The 22,577-nt window shown below is 38.3% G+C and overlaps 1 protein-coding gene across 2 annotated transcripts in view; it reads left to right on the plus strand.

Annotated features, from left to right (window-relative positions):
- The window catches only part of CNGB3 (cyclic nucleotide gated channel subunit beta 3), a 132,268-nt gene extending 109,906 nt beyond the window's left edge, over positions 1 to 22,362 (plus strand). Inside the window, exons 16-19 of one of the 2 annotated variants that reach the window (XM_087864417.1) lie at positions 19,435 to 19,581; positions 19,773 to 19,947; positions 20,946 to 21,020; positions 22,102 to 22,362. In XM_087864417.1, the coding sequence (XP_087720543.1) occupies positions 19,435 to 19,581; positions 19,773 to 19,947; positions 20,946 to 21,020; positions 22,102 to 22,362 (658 nt within the window). The remainder of the gene's footprint in view (positions 1 to 19,434; positions 19,582 to 19,772; positions 19,948 to 20,945; positions 21,021 to 22,101) is intronic. The other variant, XM_045805641.1, reaches the window with a different exon arrangement.
- Positions 22,363 to 22,577: the final 215 nt, after the last annotated feature.

Consider the following 22,577-nt stretch of genomic DNA (forward strand, 5'->3'; position numbering starts at 1 on the left):
ATTTTAAATGACCTCTCCAACAGCTATGTGGAGAAAAGACAGTAGAAGAGCAAGCATAAAATAGAGGAAACCAATTAAGAGTCAGTTGTAGCAGTTCAAGTGAAAGATGATGGAGTCTTGAACTAGGATGCTGGCTCTGAAAGGGAAGAGAAGGGTGTGCTGTCAGGCAGTTATTGATATATCAATTTCAGAATTGAGAAAATTGAAACTTTAAGGCACCAATTATCTTGTCCAGGATAACATAGCTAATAAGTGGAAGGGACAACATTTAAACCTGAGTTTTGTGGATCAGGGTCCAGTGATCTTTCCACCATACTACAGAAGAATGATGTTCATCCAATCTTTGACTTCATAGCTGCTAAGAAATTATCTTCAGGGTTTGAGAGATATGGATAATTTCAGATGACTTCATATTAGTATAACAAAGATTTCCATAGAATGTTGAAGCATGTTATTTCTCTATTGATAATGTGGCCTCACTTTTTAAATTTTTTTGTCCTTGCTTAAAACAGAGTGGACACTCTTGTGAGGGTCCTGTTTTGGGGAAATGATGGAAACACTTCTCAGAATGTCCAAGACTTTAATTCTTCACCTATTTTCTATTGCTTCCTTACTGGGAGTCCTTGCAAAAGTGATTTAATATTTTTTTAAAGATTTTATTTATTCATTTGAGAGCGAGAGCGAGAGAGAACACGAGTGGGGGAGGGGGAGGGGGCAGAGGGAGAAGCAGACTCCCCGCTGAGCAAGGATCCCAATGTGGGGCTCTATCCCAGGAACCCAGGATCATGACCCGAGTCAAAGACAGTTGCTCAACTGACTGAGCCACCCAGGTGCCCCATGATTTAATATTTTAGTAACTTAATAACCACTGTAATCTTCAAGGTCATAAAACATGCAACAGTCAGAAATTAATTAGCTGACCTCTCCCAAGGGTTGAGTACTCCCTGAAGAATAAAGCTTTATAAATATAAGTATGTTAATTGCTGATACTATCATCACAGGAGGAAATACTCTAGGAATAGAATCCAGGTGCTGCTGAGCTGCAATTGAAAAGAATCTTAGATTCTTAACAGTAACTTCTCAAATAAATCTCCTATTACCCATTTGGTTTCTAAGGCCAAATTGAAACCAGTAGACCCAGCAAGCTCTATGCTTGCCCAAAAGTCTGGTTGATTCAAGCAAAAGGGAGATTTTTGCCTTGATTCTCTTCTTGGCTATGGTTGAGGAGAAACAGGATGTGTCTGGCTCTTCCCAGATATCCACAGGCTTCATATGTCCACAGCTGTCGTATGCCCCTGGAGCTCTAGTTATTTATTCCAGTGATGAGGCATGACTGCCAAACATCTAGATACTGGAAAGATCTGGTGATCATGTTTACTACTCAAAAATGCTTTGACCTTTGTTAAAATGAGCTACATCCAGCACTATCATATAGCTTTTTAAAGAAGGTTCTTTTTTCTGAGGAAATAAATAAGAAAGAAAAGAATGAGGGCTTGCAAAGACATTATATATTAATCTGAAAGAGCAAAGCCCTGACTAAAATATAAATTTACAACCTGTCATGGAGAAAACCCAGACCACACTTCTAACTAATATCTGAAGAGTGTAGAAACCCCATTTTTAATAGAGAAGCCTAGGGTCTGCCAAAGGATGGTCTTATAGTAGTTCTGACTCCATTGTTTTCCTTACACATATACTAAGTGCCAAGTCTTATTCACCATATGTATTTAACCACTTCCTATCTCCCTTCTGCATCTCACCATTCTTTGAACACATCTGAACTTCTACCATTGATATTGCTGTTGTGATTTCAATAGAATTCCCTACTGGTTTCATATCTCTTTGGAATGTTCTCCCTCTGGAAAATATCTACTCACTGTTCAAGGCTCAATTCATGGGTCAGTTTTCTGAAGCCATCTCTAACCACCCCCAAAATAACAGTTACTCCCTGTTCTATGCTTCCATACTATTTTATTTACGACTTTACTACAGTAGTTACCACTGATTTATATTTAATTTGTTCAGATGGATCTTTCCAACAGATGAAGTTATTAAAATATAAGAACTAGAATTTTCCATCTTTTTTTTTTAAAGGTTTTTGTATTTTATTTATTTGACAGAGACAGAGACAGCCAGCGAGAGAGGGAACACAAGCAGGGGGAGTGGGAGAGGAAGAAGCAGGCTCATAGCAGAGGAGCCTGATGTGGGCCTCGATCCCGGAACGCCAGGATCACGCCCTGAGCCGAAGGCAGGTGCTTAACCGCTGTGCCACCCAGGCGCCCATAGAATTTTCCATCTTTGTGTCATCTGCAGCTACATAAAAATAATACAATAGGCCAATGACATCACCAAGGTGGCAACATAAGTTCTTCCCCACTTTGCTCCTTCTCACAAGCACAATTAACAACTATTAGAAAACAAGACACTACTGAGAGAATCCTAGAACACGTGGGTGTGGCTGAGGTGCCCCCTGCACCACAGAGACCAAAAGACTGCATTAGAAGGGTAGAAGAAGTGACTACACAGTGACCATATTGCCCCTCCCCAAGACCAGCATAGCACCACACAGAGAGGTCTCCCCTGAGCCTCCAGTTTCTCCAGTATGAAAAGAGAACCCAAGAGGGACAACCATCCCCCTCAAGCATTGTGGGAGCCCATACTCTGATCTTTCACCACAGGGGTGACAGGAGAATCTATGTCTCAACCACTGGGAATCTCACTGTGATGGAAAAGAGAGGAGAGGCTTGCAATGGCCGGCAAGTGGATCTTAACAGACTAAGTTCATACCTGGCATGCCCAGGTAGTAATCCCAACCAACAACTTTGCAGAACCAAATCAGGAATGCACTCTGACCAGGGAACTCAGCAAAGTGTGGATCTGTCTGATTCTGATCTTCAAACAAGGTGGTTTGCAGACCTTAGAGTCCCGTTTGCCCTCATCCAGACAAGGAGCTAAATCAGCCCCACCCACTGTGGAGAGTTTTCTGGCCCCATCTGACCAGAAGGGCTAGCAACAACTCCTGGAAACAGTGCAAGCCAGTGGCACTCAAGCCAAGAAGCAGGCAGGCAGAGCTGAACGCCCCCAGAAAACCCAGTACTGGACATGGAGCATTCCCATGATGTGCACAGGCAGGGGGATTCATTCATAGTCAAGGCTAAGAGTAGCTCTTGTCAACCACAGAACCTGTTTAGGAAATTTAGAAGAGTCTAGAACAGTCCCTTTCTCTCTCACTCAGGCAAGGGAGCTAAGACATAGCCCCACCTGCTGTGGAGACTGCCTTCTGGACCCATCTGACCAGTAAGGGGTGGTGACAACTCCTAGAAACTATGCTGGCCCAGTGGCACTGAAGCTGCTTAATCAAGGTAGGCAGGCAGAGCTGATAGTTTGCAAAGCAAAGCCAGTGGCCCTGTTCAGTCAGGAAACTTGGGGTGCAGGTTGGCTTGAGTTAGCAAACAATGAGCTTTACCTGCTTTAGAGCTGCTTTTCCCACTGTGCGCAGGTAAGGAATCTAATTTACACCCCTCCTCATTGCTGACTACAACCTTTAGCCTATCCAGCTAAGGAACCTAACCAAAGCACACAGGAAGCTACATAGCCCATTCAACTGCCCTCTGTATAGTGACACTTGAACAGGGAGTACAGCCCACAGCTTCCCCCATCTAATGAGAAAAATCAGTGGCCTCACCTAACCAAGGAATTCAGTACACACTCTGGCCTGATTTAGGTCCCCAAACAACAAGCTGAGTCCCATCCTGCTACATCAGGGAAGCTCATGTATAGCCCCATCTACTACTGAATAGTGTACCCAGTCTAGACCATCTAGTAAGCCTGACCAGAAAATCCAGGCAACCAGTAAGCCTGTCCTCCAGCCTCACTTCAATAGTAAACTAAGCCAGCAGTCCTATCCGGCTGTTCTCAGCCAATGGCAAGATAACCCATCTCCACCCTTAGAATTTGAACAGTTGCATCACATAAAAATTGACTGTAATAGCAGGCCATACCTGCTACTGCCACACCAAGGACATACCAACAGAGACCCAGAAACCCAAACTGAACTGACTGGTGAAGAACTGTCCCTGCCCAAGCAAACCTGTGAAGTCAGGAATTGGAGCCCAATTATTCAGATGTGCAGATAATAATGTAAAAAATCAAGGATCATGAAAAATAAGGCAAATATGAGAACACCAAAGAAAATTAATAAAGCTCCATAACTGACTCTAAGGAAATAGAGATCTATGAACTGTCAGACAAAGAATTCAAAATACTCCTCTTAGGGAAGTTCAAGGAAATACAAGGAAACACGGACGGACAATTGAACAAAATTAGGAAAACAATTTATAAACAAAATAAGAAGTTCAACCAAAGATGTGTGGGGATGTGTCATCAGGAGTTCTTGAGATCCCTGGACATTCTGTCTCTCCCTGGTCTCACTGCACTAAATCTATGCCCCTTTCTCGACTTGACCTCACTTGGTTACATCAAGTAAGGAGAAGTAATAGTCATCTCTGCATATAAAAAACTAGAACCTTTTGGGACACCTGAGGGGCTCAGTCAGTTAAGCATCTGCCTTCAGCTCAGGTCATGATCCCAGGGTCCTGGGATGGAGTCCCGCATTGGCCTCCTTGCTCAGCTGCCTTTCCCTCTAGTTGTGCTCTCTATATATATATCTCTCTCTATCTGACAAGTAAATAAATAAAAATCTTAAAAAAAACCCTAGAACCTTTCTAAATGCCCACCAAGAGGACATTAAATACCCTAAATTGTGTTGCAGCTTTTAATGGAAAATATGGAACCCTCAAAAATAATGCTATGGTCGGGGCACCTGGTTGGCTCAGTTGGTGGAGTGTGTGACTCTGGGTCTCAAGGTTGTGAGTTCGAGTCCCACATTAGGTGCAGAGATTACTTAAAAATAAAATCTTAAAAAAAAAAGTTCAACCAAAGAAATATAATGATCAAAATATGTATATATATAATGCAAGAGTTGAAAAGCACAATAATTGAACTGAAGAATTCAATAGATAGTTTCAAAAATAGACTCAACCACACAGAAGAATCAGTGATCTGTAGCATAAGACTCTGGAAATTACCCAGAGGAGGAAAAAGAAAAAAGAATGAAAAAAGTGAAAAAGGCCTACAGGAATTATGGGATACAATGATGTCTTGATACATTAACCCTTCATCATTATATAATGACTTTCTTTGTCTCTTTTTACCATTTTTAACTTAAAGTCTATTTTGTTTAATATAAATATAGCTAAAAAGTTATATTCATATATATATGGATATCTGTATATATATTAATATTATTCAGCCATAAGAAATCCCGCTATTTGCAACATATGGATGGACCCTGAAGGCATTATGCTAGGCGAAATAGGTCAGACAGAGAAAGAAAAATACCATATGATCTCAGTTATATGTAGAATCTTAAAAAGAAAGAAGAAAGAAAGAGAGAGAGAAGAAAGAAAGAAAGAAAGAAAGAAAGAAAGAAAGAAAGAAAGAAAGAAAGAAAGAAAGAAAGAAAGAAGCATTCATAAAAAAAGCTTGTGGTTACCAAAAGCAGAGGATAGGGGGTAGGGGGAATTGGAGGAAGGTGGTCAAAAGGTACAAACTTCCAGTTATAAGATGAATAGGTACTAGGGTTGTAATGTACAACATGATGACTATAGCTAACACTGCTGTATGATAGATAGGAAAGTTAAGAGTAAATTCTAAGAGCTCCCATCACAAGACAAATTTTTTCCTTTTTTCCTTTTTTCTTTCTTTTCTTTTTATTGTACTTGTATGAACAGATGAATGTTAGTTAAACTTACTGTAGTACCACCTTATGATATATATAAATCAAATCATCATGCAGTGATTAAATTTATACAGTGATACATGTCAATTGTTTCTCAATAAAACTGGAATAAAAAACTATACAATAAATATTGATTTTCATTGATATCCCACCTCCTTTCAAAAATAATTTGTAGGTGTATTCAGTAATTTTTAGTTGATTAGTTCATTGTGATTTATAAAAAACAACTGAAATTTATATCCAGGACCCCTTACAACATAATGTGAAGTGCCTCAAAGAAGGCCACACATGACATGGTAAACGAGAATGGCCAAAAAGAAACAATTGCCTCCCTAAAGAGCCTTACAAACACATGAGACAAGGAAACGAAAGATTCCAATACCAGGTGATGAAATGTATGGATTACATCCAACGATGGAGTATACACAGGATGTTATGGAGTACAAGGCTTCAAAATGACCAGTGTATCCCTTGGATTTGGCAACTTGAGCTTATTTGGGAACTGAAGGAAGACATTTCAGTGCTTCAAATGGCACATGCAGACAATAATGTGTGCACAAAGATCATTCCTGGTAGTCCCTACTGTAGGATATGTAAAGGATTATTCACATAATGCCTATAGTGGTTGCATGGTGGCCCCCACAAAGATATATCCATGCCCTAACCTCTGGAACCTATGAATGTAACCTTACTTGGGGGAAAAAAAAAAGGCTCTTTACAGATATAATTAAGTTAAGGATCTCAAGACAAGATTATTCTTAATTATCTGGATGAGCCCTATATCTAATGACAAGTATCCTCACATGAAACAGAAGAGGAAAAGACACACAGACACAGGGGGAAGAGGAAAAGGCCATCTGAAGACTGAGGCAGAAATTGGAATTATGTAGTCACAGCCAAGAATTCCTAGAGCCACCAGAAGTTGAAAGAGGCAAGAAAAAATTCTTCCCCAGATTCTTTGGAGGGAGCCCAGCCTTGCCAACACCTTGATTTTAGACTTTGGCCTCCAGAATTATGAGAGAATGCATTTCTATTGTTGTAAGTCACTGGTTATGTGGCAGTTTGTTAAAGCAGCCCTAGGAAATTTAACTTTAAATTGATAACTTTAAAATTTTCACTGGGGAAAAAAAAAAGGTATGCTTAACATCTCCCTCTACTCACCCTACATGGCCAGTGCACTTCTGAGACCTATCAATCTTACCTCCTTGATATGTCTCCAATCATTTGCATCTTACCATCTCCATTGCTCCTTCTTTGGTCCAAACCACCTCCACCATTCACTGGACAACTGCAATGGCCTACTCCTCATTTCCCACTTCTATATCTATATCTTTTGCAGTCCAGTCTCCACTCTGCAGCCAGAGGGATCTTTTGGAAACACAGATATGATCGTGTCCCTGCCCTTCTTCTTAAAACAATTTAATGCTTTTATGCTGTTTTTAGGAATTAAGAACAAAGTTCTTATCCTGGCCTACAAGGTCCTATAGAAGTTAGCCACTGCCCACCTCTTTATTTCACATTGCACCCCACTCCCATGCTCTCTTTAATTCAAACTTCAGTTCCCTGAATATGCCACATGCCATATGGCCATAGGGAGTTTTTCACACATGCTGTTACCTCTGTCTGGACACTTTCCCATCTCCTTTACTTAATCTCAGCTTCTTCCAGAACTTCCTATATTCTCCACTTAAGGGACCTCCCAGTTCTCCTTGCTATATGCTCTGGTCAGACTATATTCCTTTCTTTCTGAGAACTTATTTTTGTAATTATGCCCTCTTTGGTGCTTTTATTTCTTTGATATCTTTCTTCCTCACTAAATTGTGGGCACCAGGACTACTGTGTATGGCTGTTCCAGTTGTGCTTTGCATCAAGATAACTAGTGAAGGGCCATATTCCACTCCTGAGTCATGATCCCTCCCTGCTATTGTGCTCTTCTTCACACACAGGTACTCTTTACTTTGCAAATGGGAGCATTTTTCTGGCCAAGCTTTGCACCCACAGGACTGCATGTGCCAGAGAAGCTACATTTTTCTATTTTGCACAAAGACATCGGTTTCCAGGGACGGTAGCAGACACATTTGGTTTGTTCTGCACACAATTCCCAACCCTTAGGGCAGTGCCTGGCCTTCATAGTGGCTAATAGTTATTCAGTAAATAAGTGAATGTAATTATCTATCTTTGCAAATGTACTAATAGACATTCATTTTTGTCATGAATATGCATATTCAGCTTTGTGCCCTTTCAGTCAGTTTTTATTATTAAGAATAGCACTGCTGTGTTTATCTTTATAAAATTACTTTGTTTTTATTTCTTTGAGGTTTATTCCCAAAAGTGAAATAACTAGGTCAAGAGGTAGAAACATTTCTATAACTCTTGTAATATATGGGCAGATTAATTTCCAAAAAAATTGAATCAATTTATAATACAACACGCAATGTATAGCTATTTTTCCTTAACATCACTGGCTTTACTTTATTATTCTCATTGGTTTTGCATTCTAATAGGTTGCTTTAATTTGCATTTCTCTAAATAGTGCCTGGAAAATAATAGGCCTGCAATAAATATTTTCTAAATGAATTAATTTTCTATGGACCTATTTATTTTCATAAATATGATCATTTATTTACCTTCTGTATTTCTTTTTTCATCATCCTTTTTTCATCATAGATAGCAGGTTATTGAGTAGAATTTAGGCATTGATGTATTCTTATATATTTTAGATAGTGTGGTTTTCATTTAAAATATTTAAATTCTGACATTTCATTAGTTTTATTGGTCAGATCCCCCATTCTGAGAATGCTTTTTTGATATTTACCTTGTATCATAGTGAAAAGCCCAAAATTTTTGAAAAATAACTTTAAACCTCTATTTTCCCTCCACACCATGTTTGCCTATTTCTCCTGAACACTCAGTTTTTAAAATAGGAGTACCAGACCATTTTAGACCATTTTAATTCCATATTCTTACCCTTCATCAGAATAATTCGGTTATCCCTTACCGCCCCCTCAACCCGGTGCCCCCGCACCCTCGTGTCCCTGAGCTGCACTCAACCACTTTTCCTAAAGACAGAAAGAGTAGTTCCATTAGAAACATGAGCAGGGGTAAGATATTTTGATTAATATTGAGAAAGAAAATTCTTCATTTTTATTTTTTATCTCAAACCTGTAAACACTACCTGTATTAAAAATATGTATTTGTATTTTCACTATGTCCTTTTGTAAACCATCTCTTGATTGTGTAGCACCTTTTTGTTTAGAGCAAAAAGCATACCTCTTCTAAGTTTCACAGTATTCCTGTAAACAACTATATTATCCGTACCATTGTTAAAACATGTATCCAAATATCCTAAGGACAGCTCCTAAGGTAACTTTGTCCAATGTCTCTAATTCTATGAAAATCAAGGTTCCTCACCACCATTTGGAACAGCAGGGAGGGAGTCAAGATTCTAACAGTCAGACTTTGGCATAGCTTATATGCCAGCCTAACTGGCTTCCTCCCTTATTTTTTCTAATGTCCACAGGCAAGTAAATATGTATCATTAAAATAATGCCAGTGACTTCATTGGCAGCACTAGAGTTCAAGTGGAAAGCAAAGTTCTCTTGATTAGTCAGCTCTAGTCTTACATTTGAATTTAAACAATGAAACTCATAGTATTTGTTTTTGAATAAGTCGCTTCACTGATTCTGGACCTCAGTTATTATGTCAGTAGGTGTAGGTAAGAACCTACATCACCAGATTGACATGGTCATTAATACATGTCATAGTTAGCTGTTTTGACTCCAAAGAAACCCTTAATAAGCTAGTATATAGGTTGTTTGATATGGTATTTTCTAACCAGAGTATCAATAACAAAGTATTCTCCTGAGCATTTGAAAGTATATAGGTAAACAGGGCATGGAATAAAATGTACATGTTATTCTTTTTTCCTCTCCACATCCTTAGAATTTTTACCTGGATTCTTCACTGTTCATTCACTTCCTCTGAGGCTAGTTCAACTCTATTATCAAGACCTGCTAGGGGAAAAAGGGCTTTGTGTTTTGTATCTATGAAATCTGAACTCTCTAACTCTGATGAAAGTCCACATATACAGATTTTTCTCAAACTATTAAAAAAGAAACCCATGAAATTCTAGGTTAACATGTGTTTGCCTTGCAGTAGTTTTATGAATATCAAAGTATCTGCAAAGAGCAAGCATTTTGGGCAGTGGTGTCGCTAGAACATCCTCTGATATTTGCTCACCTACAAAAGTTTTGTTAGAATTTATTTTTAGTGAAATGGTAAAAATTTTCAAGCAATGAAGTGTTTTCCAATAACACTGAAAAGGATAAAAGACTATCTCAGAAAAAGGCTACACGGGTGATCTAACCTCCTGCCCTCTAAATATAATCCACTTGGAAATTTGCTTAATGAGAACAGACATTTGAAGTTTTAATGTCTCACTCAGCATTGGATGTGATACTCTTTCGATCGACAGTATTCAGAGACAGTTTTATTTCTATTCTAGGAAATGTTTTTTCTACGTGGAAAAAAATGCTTTTAAACTAGAAATATCTTTATTTTAGGAAACATTCTCATTTTTTACATTTAAAGCATTTGCCATTTGGGTTTTTTAAAAAAAGATTTATTAATTTATTTTAGAGAGAAAGAGTGCGAGCCAGGGGAGAGGCAGAGAGAATCTCAAGCAGACTCCCCGCTAGCACAGAGCCTGATCTCCTTATGATCCTGAGATTACGACCTGCGCCAAAATGTAAGAGTCAGATGCTTAACAGACGGAGTCAACCAGGCACCCTGTATCTACCATTTTGAACTGCATTTACCTGTTTAAGAAATCTGTATGGGTTTGCATCCCAATTTCACAACTTAGGAGCTGTGTGACTCTGAGGAAGTTACTCAGCTGAGACTTCATTTCTTCAACAGTCAAAATGGATTAATAATAATATATAACTATCCCATAGGATTGGAAAACGTTATATGTATAAATACATTAAAAAAGGACTTAGAGGGTGTTTGGGCAGCTCAGTTGGGAAAGCGTCAGACTTTGGGTTCAGCTCAGGTCATGATCTCAGGGTTGTGAAATTGAGCCCCACCTCAGACTCTGCACTCAGCACGGAGTCTGCTTGAGATTCTCTCTCTCTACCTCTCCCTCTGCTCTTCCCCCACTCACACTCTCTCATTCACTCTCTCTTTCTCCAAAATAAATAAAATCTTAAAAAATAAAACTTAGAAAAATACCTGACTCATAGTAAGCACTCAAAAATATTAGCTAGTAATATTACTATATTTGCTAGTCTGACAATCCTCACCCACACACATCCCACTCCTAGAATATAAGCAGTTTATGGGCAGATGTTAATCATCTTTATAGCCTGAACTTGGCATCATGTCTAGCTCATTATGGAGTAAGGTATTTCTACACACTCCTAATTTATCTCTAATTTCTTTTTTTTCTTCTTTTCAGTTTATACAGTGAATTCCTTATATTCTCCCACATGACAGGCTTCTAAGGCATAATGTTTTGTACAATATCAAACTCATATAGAAACACTATTTATTAAAAGTCCAGCTGAGAAAGGCAATGTTTAAGGGGGATTATTTTTTCTCTGAATATTCTAGGTACAACAAAGAGAGGGCAAGTTACCTGGAATGCATCATACTGATTCCCCTCCTCACCTACAGAATTATTCTTACTGAACTGGACATTGGAGTGACACACAGCCTTTAATGAGGACCATATCACAGTTTTAGAAAATTTATTTTTGTATCTATCATAAAAATATGAAGATGGTATTCACCATTTACACATGGTCTCTCGACTAAGCCCTTCAGGAGACATGTTTATCGTCCTTAAAGCTAAGAATTCATCCATTTTTGAGGTATAAAAGACTAAGAGTCAAATTTGAAGCCCTTATAGCAAAGTTCGCATTTTTGCAAATCTCATTTATGTCTCCATTCTTGTTTTTCTTTTGCCCTTCCATTCAATTTATGCCCAATTTATACCCCTCTGTCTTCTAGTTATCTGTGTGAATGCTTTCTGGATACACTAGCTCTGCTAAAAAGGGCTGTGAGGCTGTGTACTGCACAAGCCTAGGGAGCTCCAGTCACATAGTCTATGTATGCAGTGCACAATTTATGATGCCATATGTGGCAACTCTGGAAAAAAGCTCAGAATGAATGACTGACAGGGACCATATAAATATTTTAGCTCTCTGTGATTTATACATATCACATACTTCTATATTACATATATGTATATTATATATGCATAATGTGTGTATATATGTATATGTTTATATACACACATATATGATCTTCATCTCACCACTTATTCCTCATAACTGATTTCACTCATTTATCCACACGCTAGTGCTATGTATAGTACCACTAGTACTATGATGGTTAATTTTTTTTTTAAGATTTTATTTATTTATTCGACAGAGATAGAGACAGCCAGCGAGAGAGGGAACACAAGCAGAGGGAGTGGGAGAGGAAGAAGCAGGCTCATAGCAGAGGAGCCTGATGTGGGGCTCGATCCCATAACGCTGGGATCACGCCCTGAGCCGAAGGCAGACGCTTAACCGCTGTGCCACCCAGGCGCCCCTATGATGGTTAATTTTATGTGTCAACTTGACTGGGCTAAGAGATGCCCAGATAGCTGATACAACATTATTTCTGGGTGTGTCTGTGAGGGTGTTTAGGGAAGAGATTAGCATTTGAATAGACCAAGTGAAGAAGATCACCCTCACCAACGCAGGTAGGATCATCCAATCCATTGAGGTACTGAAAAGGTGAAGGAAAGGCTAATTTGCTCTCTCTGCTTGAGCTGACACATCCTTCTTCTCTGGCCATCAGACATCAACACTCTTGGTTCTTGGGCTTTGAGACCCAGACCTGGATTTACACTATTAGCTTCCCCCTAATCCCCCCCTCAGTCCAGTGACACCCATCAGCATTCCTGGGTCTCCAGCTTGCAGATGGCAGATTGTAGGACTTAAGAGTCTCCATAACAATTCCCATAATAAATCTCCTCTTATGTATATATCTGTATATATCCTATTTGTTCTGTTTTTCTGGAGAACCCCAGGTAATACAGTTATATTTATTATTACTTGTTACATTTACATACCACAAATCAGGGTTTAAAATTTCTCAGCCAAGAATTGTACCTAATAGCGCCTTCTTCATAATTAAATATCAGGAGTCTATAAACACCTATTTCTCCCTAAAGATAATCACATACTTATAGTAGGTAGTAAAAGATGGTCTTGTTTCCTAAAAGAGTGATTAAGTAACCTGCTTAGAAATGCACATAATAAATGGTAGAGGTATCTGGTTCCAAAATCTGTATTCTTTCCACAAAACCATACCAGGCTTCAATAATTCTTCTTTTGCCCTACTTTAACTCACTGCACTGAATACATGGTAGGTGCTTAATAAATACTTACATGATTGATGTGAAAATCAAAAATGTCTTTAAGTTATTGTCTAAGGTCACAGCACACAGAGGTGGATCTAGAATTAGAATCCATCCATTCCTTTCTTTCCTGGGCCATTGCTCTGTTCACTGTTTCTTGACCTGCAGACACTTATCATTAACCTTAACTATTTATCCTCTAGTACGTGCTTTCAGAAACTGTATGGGGTCGGGAATATTTAGGGATCTTCTTACTAAGCTGTTTAATGCATGAAACTTTCCATTGGTGGAATGCTGGAGAAGCATTTTGTGGACAGAAGAAAAAAAAAAAGAGGCTATTTTAAACGTTGCTGAGAGAGTTTGGGCAAAATCCATCTGGCAAACAGACTATTTCTTCCGTTCAAAAACTCATCAAGCACTCTAAACGTGTAACCTGTAGGCAAGTTTAATTAAAGCTTGAGAAATCTCAAAATAACCTGACATTTAAATATGTTATTTCCATTCTGCTCTCATTGTCTGACACACACAGAGACATTCTTAGGCCCAAATTAAGCTCCCCAGTGCCATCTAGCCCTGCCTAACTACTGGATTACCCTGTGCACAAGGCAACAGAAATGTAAAGGAAATAGGCTCATTCTATCATTGTCCTTCAAATACCAACATCCATTTCATAGAAAGACAAGTAAGAACATAGATAGGAAGTAAATGGATGGATAGATAGATAGGCAGGTAAATGAGGTAAAATTCATTTCTCTTCCTTAAAAAAAAAAAAAGAAGAAGAAGGTGAAAGCAAAGCTTGTCTTGTGAAGAACCTCAGGAAAGGACTAAAGAATAAGTTTTTGGGGGGTGCCTGGGTGGCTCAGCAGTTAAACGTCTGACTCTTGATTTCGGCTCAGGTCATGATCTCAGCGTCATGAGATTGAGCCCTGTGATGGGCTCTGAGCTGGACGTGGAGCCTGCTTAAGATTCTCCCTCTCCTTCTGTCTCTCTGCCCCTTTCTCTGGAAGGAAAGGAAGGAAGGAAGGAAGGAAGGAAGGAAGGAAGGAAGGAAGGAAGGAAGGAAGGAAGGAAGGGAAAGGAAGAAAGAGAGAGAAAGAAAGAAAGGGAAAGAAAGAGAAACAAAAAGTGTTTTTGTCATGGAACAAGAAATTTAAAATGTGAAATCACCAAACAAAGTAAGTAGGCATTAACATGGTCAACATTTATGGATTCCAAATACCTGCTTTCTGTCTTGAGGGAGTAATTCCATTTTTAAGCAGCCTGGATAGTCCTGGACCTAAGTTTAATGAGAAGTGCAGGTAAGGGGCCCTGTTTGGTTCCTTAAGGTGGCCTAACATTAGGATTTTTTCATCTTTTTTTCCTGCCTTCTCTGGTTTCAACTGAGCATTTAACTCTCCTCTCTTAGCATGTCAATTATACTTCTTTTAAAGATCTTTTAGTGGTACCCCTAGAGTTTGTGACATACATTTTTTTTTTATTTTATTTATTTATTCGACAGAGATAGAGACAGCCAGCGAGAGAGGGAACACAAGCAGGGGGAGTGGGAGAGGAAGAAGCAGTCTCACAGCAGAAGAGCCTGATGTGGGGCTCGATCCCATAACGCCGGGATCACGCCCTGAGCCGAAGGCAGACGCTTAACCGCTGTGCCACCCAGGCGCCCCTGTGACATACATTTTAAACTAATCCAAGACTACCTTCACTGAACACAACCTTCAGAGCAGGAGCCTTACCCAGAATTCCCAGTTCTTCCCTAGCAGCCCTTAAGACATTGATGTCATTCATTTCATTTATCCATTTGCTATAATCACCCAAAGCACTGGCTACTTTATTATTTAAAGTTATTTTTTATATCAATTAAGAATAAGAAAAACAAAGATTTTAGTTTTAGTTTACCTCTATTTATTCCTTCTCCAATGTCCTTCCCCTTTTTATGTAGACCTGAGTTTCTAACCTACATTATTTTCTTTCTTCCTGCAGAACTTTTTTCAACATTTTTGCAGAGTAGGTGGACTAATGTTGAATTCCCTCTGCTTTTATTTCTCTAAGAAAATCTTTGTCCTTTTTCACCTTGGAAGGGTAATTTCACTGTACATAGAATTCTAGCTTGCTGATTTTGTTTCTTTTTTTTTTTACTATTTTTATTTTTATTGAAATACATAATTGGCATATAATATTGTGTATGTTTTAGGTGTACAACATATTGGTTTTAGAAATTCATATATATTGCAATACGATTACTACCACTGCATTAGCTAACTTCTATCATGTCACATAATTATAATTTCTTCTTTGTAGTGAGAACAATTATGATCTAATCTGTTAGGAACTTCAACACTATGTTTCGCTCACCTCTCTTCTTACTTGCATGAACTTCTTACTTCTCATGAAAAGTCTACTGATTATTATCCTTGTTCCTCTTATAGGTGTTATGTCCCAATCTAAACCTATCAATAATCAATGTTGTGGTTGGACTGGCCCTTGTGGTTTTTATTAAGATTGTGATACCAGGGTGACTGGGTGGCTCGGTTGGTTAAGTGTCTGCCTTCAGCTCAGGTCATGATCTCAGGCCTACTTCTCCCTTTCCCTCTACCACTCCCCCTGCTTGTATTCTCTCACTCTCTCTCTCTCTGTCAAATAAATAAAATCTTAAAAAAAAAAAAAAAAAACAAAGATTGTAAGATGCCCTTTAGCAACAACCATCAGGAAACCTTGAAAAAATACAGATTTATTACTTACAAGACCTCAAAAATTACACAGCACACCTGGGGCCACACAGTAAGGTCACAGAGAGAGAAAGAGTGCACAGGCCTGGGGTTCTGCTTTTATTGGGGTTGAGAATGGGGCATAGGATTTTGTGGGCTCACTCTTTATTGGTGAATTTAAAACATAAGAGCATGAATTTAAAGTATGGGAAGTGAAAAAAACAAGCAGCCCAATGGTCAGTTATCAACCAAGATCTCTAAAACAAAGGAGCCTCAGTGGGGGAAGGCAACCTTGGCTCTTTATATAATTGGGTGGCTGGCAATGTGTTTAGTTAAGATAGGCATCTTTGAAATGGATGCCTCTTTGAAATGGCAATCAAGCTTAGGTCAGGCACTTGGATTTCAAACAAAGGAATAAAACACAACTGTCAGGGGCATTTGTTGTGTGTGGTAGTCTCTGAGCTTCCTGGATCTGTGGTTTAGCATCTGTCATTAATTTTGTAAACTTCTTGGCCATGATTACTTCAAGTATTTTTTCTAGTATTAGAAAATGGTGTATGCTATGTATATATTTTATGTATATGTACACACAAAAGATATATACCTATTTATACTTTTTGAAATTGTCCTAAAGTTTTTGATGTTTGTGAACAGGTTATTGGGGTTTTTTCATTCTTTTTTTTCTCTTCGCATTTTAGTTTGGAAACTTTCTACTGACCTGTCTTCAAGCTCATCTATTTTCTTGGCCATGTGCAATCCACTGATGAGCCCAGCAAAGTCATTCTTCATTTCTGTTACAGTGTTTTTGATTTCTAATCTTTCCTTTTGAATTTGTCTTAGAAATTCTCTCTCTCGCCTCTTACATTTCCCATCCAAATATTCCTTTATGATGTCTACTTTTTCCATTAGATCCCTTAACACATTAATCATAGTCATTTCACATTCTCTGAGAGTTCCAATGTCTGTGTCATATCTCAGTCTGGTTCTAATGCTTTCTTTGTCTTGTTAGGCTGTGTTTTTCTTATTTTTTTTAGTGTGCTTTATAATTTTTTGTTGGAAGCTGTACATAATGTAATCAGTAATAGGAACTGAGGTTGATAGGTCTTTATTTAGCGTGAGGTTTTATGTTAATCTGGCTAGGAGTTGAACTGTGTTTAATGTTTGCTGCAGCTCTAGGTGCCAGAACTTCCAAATTTCTCTAAAATGCCCTTGTTTCTATCTCCCCTTTTGACTTTGGCCTTCCATAAGCACAATTCCTCAGAGAAAGTCTGCAACCTGCAGCTATAATCCACTGTTATTATACAAGAACCCCATTGGTACAATGGTAAGATATGAGGGAGATCTATAATCTTATAATTAAATCTCAGTCTTTTAGTGGATCTCTGCCCTGGGATGTGACATTTACAAGTGTTTCTTAGCTCCCCATTCTCCCTTGGGTAAGACAGGAAAGCAAAAGGGGTCTGAGGTGGGAGAAACCCTTTTCCTTCATGTGGAATAGGGTTCTGGTAGTCTTTTTTCCTAGATAGCAGCCCTTTGTTATGGAGAACAAATAAGCTCTGGGTGTATTTTATGACGATTAATCATCCCCTTCCACTGCCAGAACCACAAGCAGATCTTTCTTGGCTGTTAACCTTGAGAAAGTGGTAGAGTTCCTCAAGGATAAACCCATACAGGTATCAGTTTCCCCATAATTGTGACCCCCAAGAGTTTCTCAATAATCCACTCTCAACCTAATAGTTTGTCAAAATTACCATTTAAATGTTTGTACCACTTATATCTCCAGGGCTTCTGTTCCAAGTAAGTAGGTCTGGCTGTGGCTTTCTGGATTCCCCTATCTCTCCACATTTGGGTGGGAGTTTACCCTGCAACCTCTGTTCTCTGATAGAGCCAAGAAGAGTTATTGGTTTCCAGTTTGTTCAGCTTTTTTTGGAAGTAAGAACAAAAATGATAACTTCTAAGCTCTTCACATGTGAGAGCTGAAACCCTATATTAGTTTCTTATGAATTAACAGCCGGTCATAATGTTCCCTTTTCTGCAACAGTCAGAGAAGAACATATTGTCTAATACAAATCTTCAGGCATAGGACCCATGCAACTTCTCACACATCATTGCCCCTAAAGGCAAGGCTGTGAAAGTATGAACATTCCTATTGCCAAGTTGCTTTCTCTGTCCTTTCTACCCCTAGAGATAGTGTTTTTATTAATGTGAGCCTTCTCTTTCTCTTTCTCTCTCTCTCTCTCTCACGCACACACACACACACAAAGGAAAAAAAACACAACTATTTTTTCCTAACTGGTTGACTCCAAGAGATTAAATCTATTGTGTTATCTTTATAAGGCAGGGCCTGTAGTGTTGTTGTTTTTTTAAACATTTACATTTGTTTTTTCTTGTCTTGGTTTTAAATACCAATCTTTATTTTCCAGATTATTGGTGAATGATATAATTTTTAACCATTTTTTTACTCATTTGTGTGTTCATTTATTTACCAACTACATTTGGTCACTTCCCAAATACAAATATGCCTAGTTATGTGTCTGAGACATATATATATATGTCTCAGACATATATAAAGCCCAGAATTCACTGACATTTCAAATAGGAAGTTGTATGTGAATGACTATACTACAGAGCAGTTTACAATATTGAGAAACCAGATGATTTGGGAGTTAAGTAGGAGAAGAGATTGGATTCACCAGATATAACCAGGACATCATTAAGATTTGATGTCAGAGCTGTATCAGACAGGGCCCAGGCAGAAAACAGAAGGTACACTCAAACAAGGTAATGAAGAAGACTTTACTAAATGAATTATTGACTGAAGTCAATAGAAGGAAATTGGAAGAAAAATCTAAGTATATCCAACAAGGAACGGTGATGCATCCTGAAGCTAGCAACAGCAAGGGGGTTTTTCTACAGCTAGGCCTAAACAGGACAAGGGGAGGGCATGCTACCAGAACCAAGAAAGAGTTGTGGGAGTCATACTTCTAAAAAGATGACCACCTGTCAAGAACTATGGATTTGGGTAGAGAACTGTAGCTACTGCTAACCTAAGGCCTAGCAAGGAATGAACAGGGGAATAAATGCTCCAACACCAAACTCCTCCTGCTTTCCAGCTTCTTACTGGTAGTTCCCATTGGCTGCACTCAAATGAAGGTCAGAGGACAAGCCTACAGAGGTCAGTTTTCTGGGGAGCAAAGAGGATGGGGAAGATGAACAGTGAATCTAGAGGAGCAAATAGAGGCTACCCAGTCCAAGGAGACTGTGAGCTTCTGGAATCTGGGATGGAGAATCTCATGGGGCATTGATGACTACAAGTCCTTCATTTGACAAAACGTGTTGAAAACTGTTGCTACTTCCATCACCACCACATGTAACTTCCTCTACACAATCACCTGAAATCTCACCTTCACCTCTCCAGAGCAGTATACATGGTTAAAATATTTGATATCTATTTTTTTTTAAAAATCTTGGTGGAAAAAGAGTGAAACTGGTGGCAAAGATTCACTTTTCTCCTCTTACAGCCTTCTAGCAGCAAGAGGAGGAAATCGTCGAACTGCCAATGTGGTAGCCCATGGGTTTGCCAATCTTTTAACGCTGGACAAAAAGACTCTCCAACAAATTCTAGTGCATTATCCAGATTCTGAAAAGCTCCTCATGAAGAAAGCCAGGTATGACCTTTAAAACCCTATCAGAGTCTTGGCAGTGATCAACTTTCTCCATGAGATGCTTTTAACAAACAACTGTTTATGCAAGTATCCATTGAAAACTTCACAGATTTGGAGAAATGTTAGTGTCTCTGGTAGGTTTTTCCAGAATTCTTATGGTACTATCTAAATTAGCCTTTCTCTTCTATCCACAGTGTGCTTCTGAAGAAGAAGGCTCCAGCCACAGAGGCAACTCCTCCAAGAAAAGGACTTGCCTTTCTCTTCCCACCAAAACAAGAGACACCTAAAATGTTTAAAGCCCTCCTGGGAGGCACAGGAAAAGCCGGACTTACAAGACTACTCAAATTGAAGAGAGAACAAGCCATTCAGGTAATAAGACAGAGTGGATGGAGGGCTGTAACAAACCACTGGACTAAGTATACCCAGACAAGCTCCTACTTTAATTCCATTTCAGACACTGGGATAGATTGAATTCATCTAATGTGAATAATTACTACTTTATGTATAGCATTTATTGTTATCTAAACTGTTTCCTCATATTGCATTACATTTAATCCTCATGGTTTATTATAGATGCTTTTAATACATGTGTATATACAAATACATTCAACTCTCATTATTTGTATATTCTGTATATTTGCATATCTACCTACTCACAGAAATTTCTTTATGAACCCAAAATCAGTGCTCAACGTGGTCATTCACAAACATACATATGTGCAGAACAATGACAAATTTAAGTTGCCCAATGCACATGTTCCCAGCTGAAGTTGAACAAGAAGACACTCTACCTTCTTATTTCAGTTCTCACACTGTAAACAAGTGACTTTTCATGGTCTATTTAAGTGCTATGTTTTTCTCATTTTTGTACTGCATAGAGCTGAAGTGCTGTCTAGTGTTCTTAAGCACAAAAATGCTCTGATGTGCCTTACAGAGAAAAGACATGTGTTAGATAAGCTTCATTCAAGCATGAGTTAGTGTTATTGGCCATGAGTTCAATATAATGAATCAACAATATATATTAAATAAATGTCTTTAAACAGAAATACACATAAAACAAGATTATGTATTGATTTGTTGACAAAAATTTGGCCAGAGGCTCATAGGAACCAAATCCTGCATTATCCCTAGGAGCAATGGTTCAGTATTTGCTAATGCTGTGTTTGTGGCAGCTTTATATAACGAAACTACCAGAATAATGAGAATCAATTGCATATGTATAAGCATACATATACACCTGTAAATATATAACACATTTTACCAATGAGCAAATAAACATTTTCACAAATATTCAATCACTTATATATCACAAATGTTAATAGCCAAAAATAACTTCGTAGATTTCATCCAAGCCCTTCTTGTTATAGATGAAGAAACTGAGCTCCAGATCAACTTATTTGGATAAGATCACAAAAAGTGACAGAGCAAAAACTATTACCCAGGTACTCAGACTGCTAGGCCTCACTGAGCTGCCTCCCAATTCCTAGAAATTTCAAGATACTCAAATGTTATGGTTTTTCTCTCTTGATTTTCATATTTCTTTGATTCTTATCATAAGCCTATGAGTGCAGATATTAAAAACAGAGCGGGGATTCAGGTTTTCTGAATCTATTCATGTTATCTCCAAAACTGTAAGAAATGGGTGGCTGTGGATCTCTCAGAAGATTGTTAAGCAAATGTTATAAATCAGTCACACTCAAGAGACTAAAACTTGCCTCTTCCTTTTCACACACAAATACTACGGTGAAAATTAAGAATACAGTATAAACCAAATGCCTCATTTAATCAGCAGAGAAATAATAATTTATGTAAAAGACTAATGGGGCAAAGAAATATAGGTCATTGTGTTAAATAAGTTTCTCAGCTTTACATGTGCACATTCATACCTTGTACAAACCTCTCTTAAACTGACCTGAAGCATCATCAGTAAAGAGCATAGTATGTTTTTTGCTATGAAATTTCTACAGATGATACTAAACATAGTAGTTTCTAAAACCATATAGTTCAAGCACCCGTGGGACAAATGGAAAAGATTATATGAGGAAAGAGAGTTGAGTTTTTCTCAGAGGTTCTCCAGGAGCTTATGCACCAGGAAAACCATACTTTCTGTAGTATTTTTATGGCATTTGGTTAACACTTTTTTTATTAGAAAATAAATATTTAAAATTTCATCTTCATAAAATAAATAAGTACATATTTTTAAAGCAAAAGCAAGGAATCCTGAGCACTAAGTCTAATAATTCAGAGAGTATGAGGACCAATGGGAAAAGAATTCCTTGTCAGGGACAAAAATGCAATCCAGAATTATGCTAAGTCAAATGTGACCACTCAGCCTCATTCTTCAGTACATTAGAAAGCTGTCAAATGATAGTAAAATGCAAGACAGACATGATTCCCACATTGACTTAATTCAGACAGTCTTTGTCTTAGGTAGTGATCCTTAGCCATTGTATATTAATCAAAAGGCTCCAATGTCCTTTATTATTATCTCAAAACCAATTCTTTGTTAACTGCTTCTTCCAGAAAACAAGTGAAAATTCCGAAGAAGGAGAGGGTAAAGGAAGAGAATATGAAAATAAAGGAAGAGAGCCATCAGAGAAAACACAGGACAGCTCTGAATGTAGAGCAAATTCTATTACAGCAGAGGAAATGCCCCAGTCAATTAGAAGGGCAGCTTTACCCAGAGGAACTACTCGTCAATCCCTCATCATCAGCATGGCTCCTTCTGCAGAGACCGGGGAAGAGGTTCTGATGATTGAAGTCAAACAAAAGGCTAAGCAATAAATGTTTGATTATCTTTAGATGTAATCTAGCTAATTCCCAAAGAGATTGTACCCAGGATTATAGCTTAAATTAATGAGGGGAAAGACCTTGCCGGGACCCTTGAGAAACCACAGACAAATCCCTAGCTTAGTTTCTAGGACTTATCTGAGAGTATGATCTTATACAGTAGTAAGAAGATTATTTCAAAACCATCCCTATTCTCTGTTGTCATTAGC

Source organism: Ursus americanus, chromosome 9 (assembly GCF_024610735.1).
Source record: "Ursus americanus isolate L20-20 chromosome 9, mUrsAme1.1.p, whole genome shotgun sequence".
NCBI classification, from domain to species: domain Eukaryota; kingdom Metazoa; phylum Chordata; class Mammalia; order Carnivora; family Ursidae; genus Ursus; species Ursus americanus.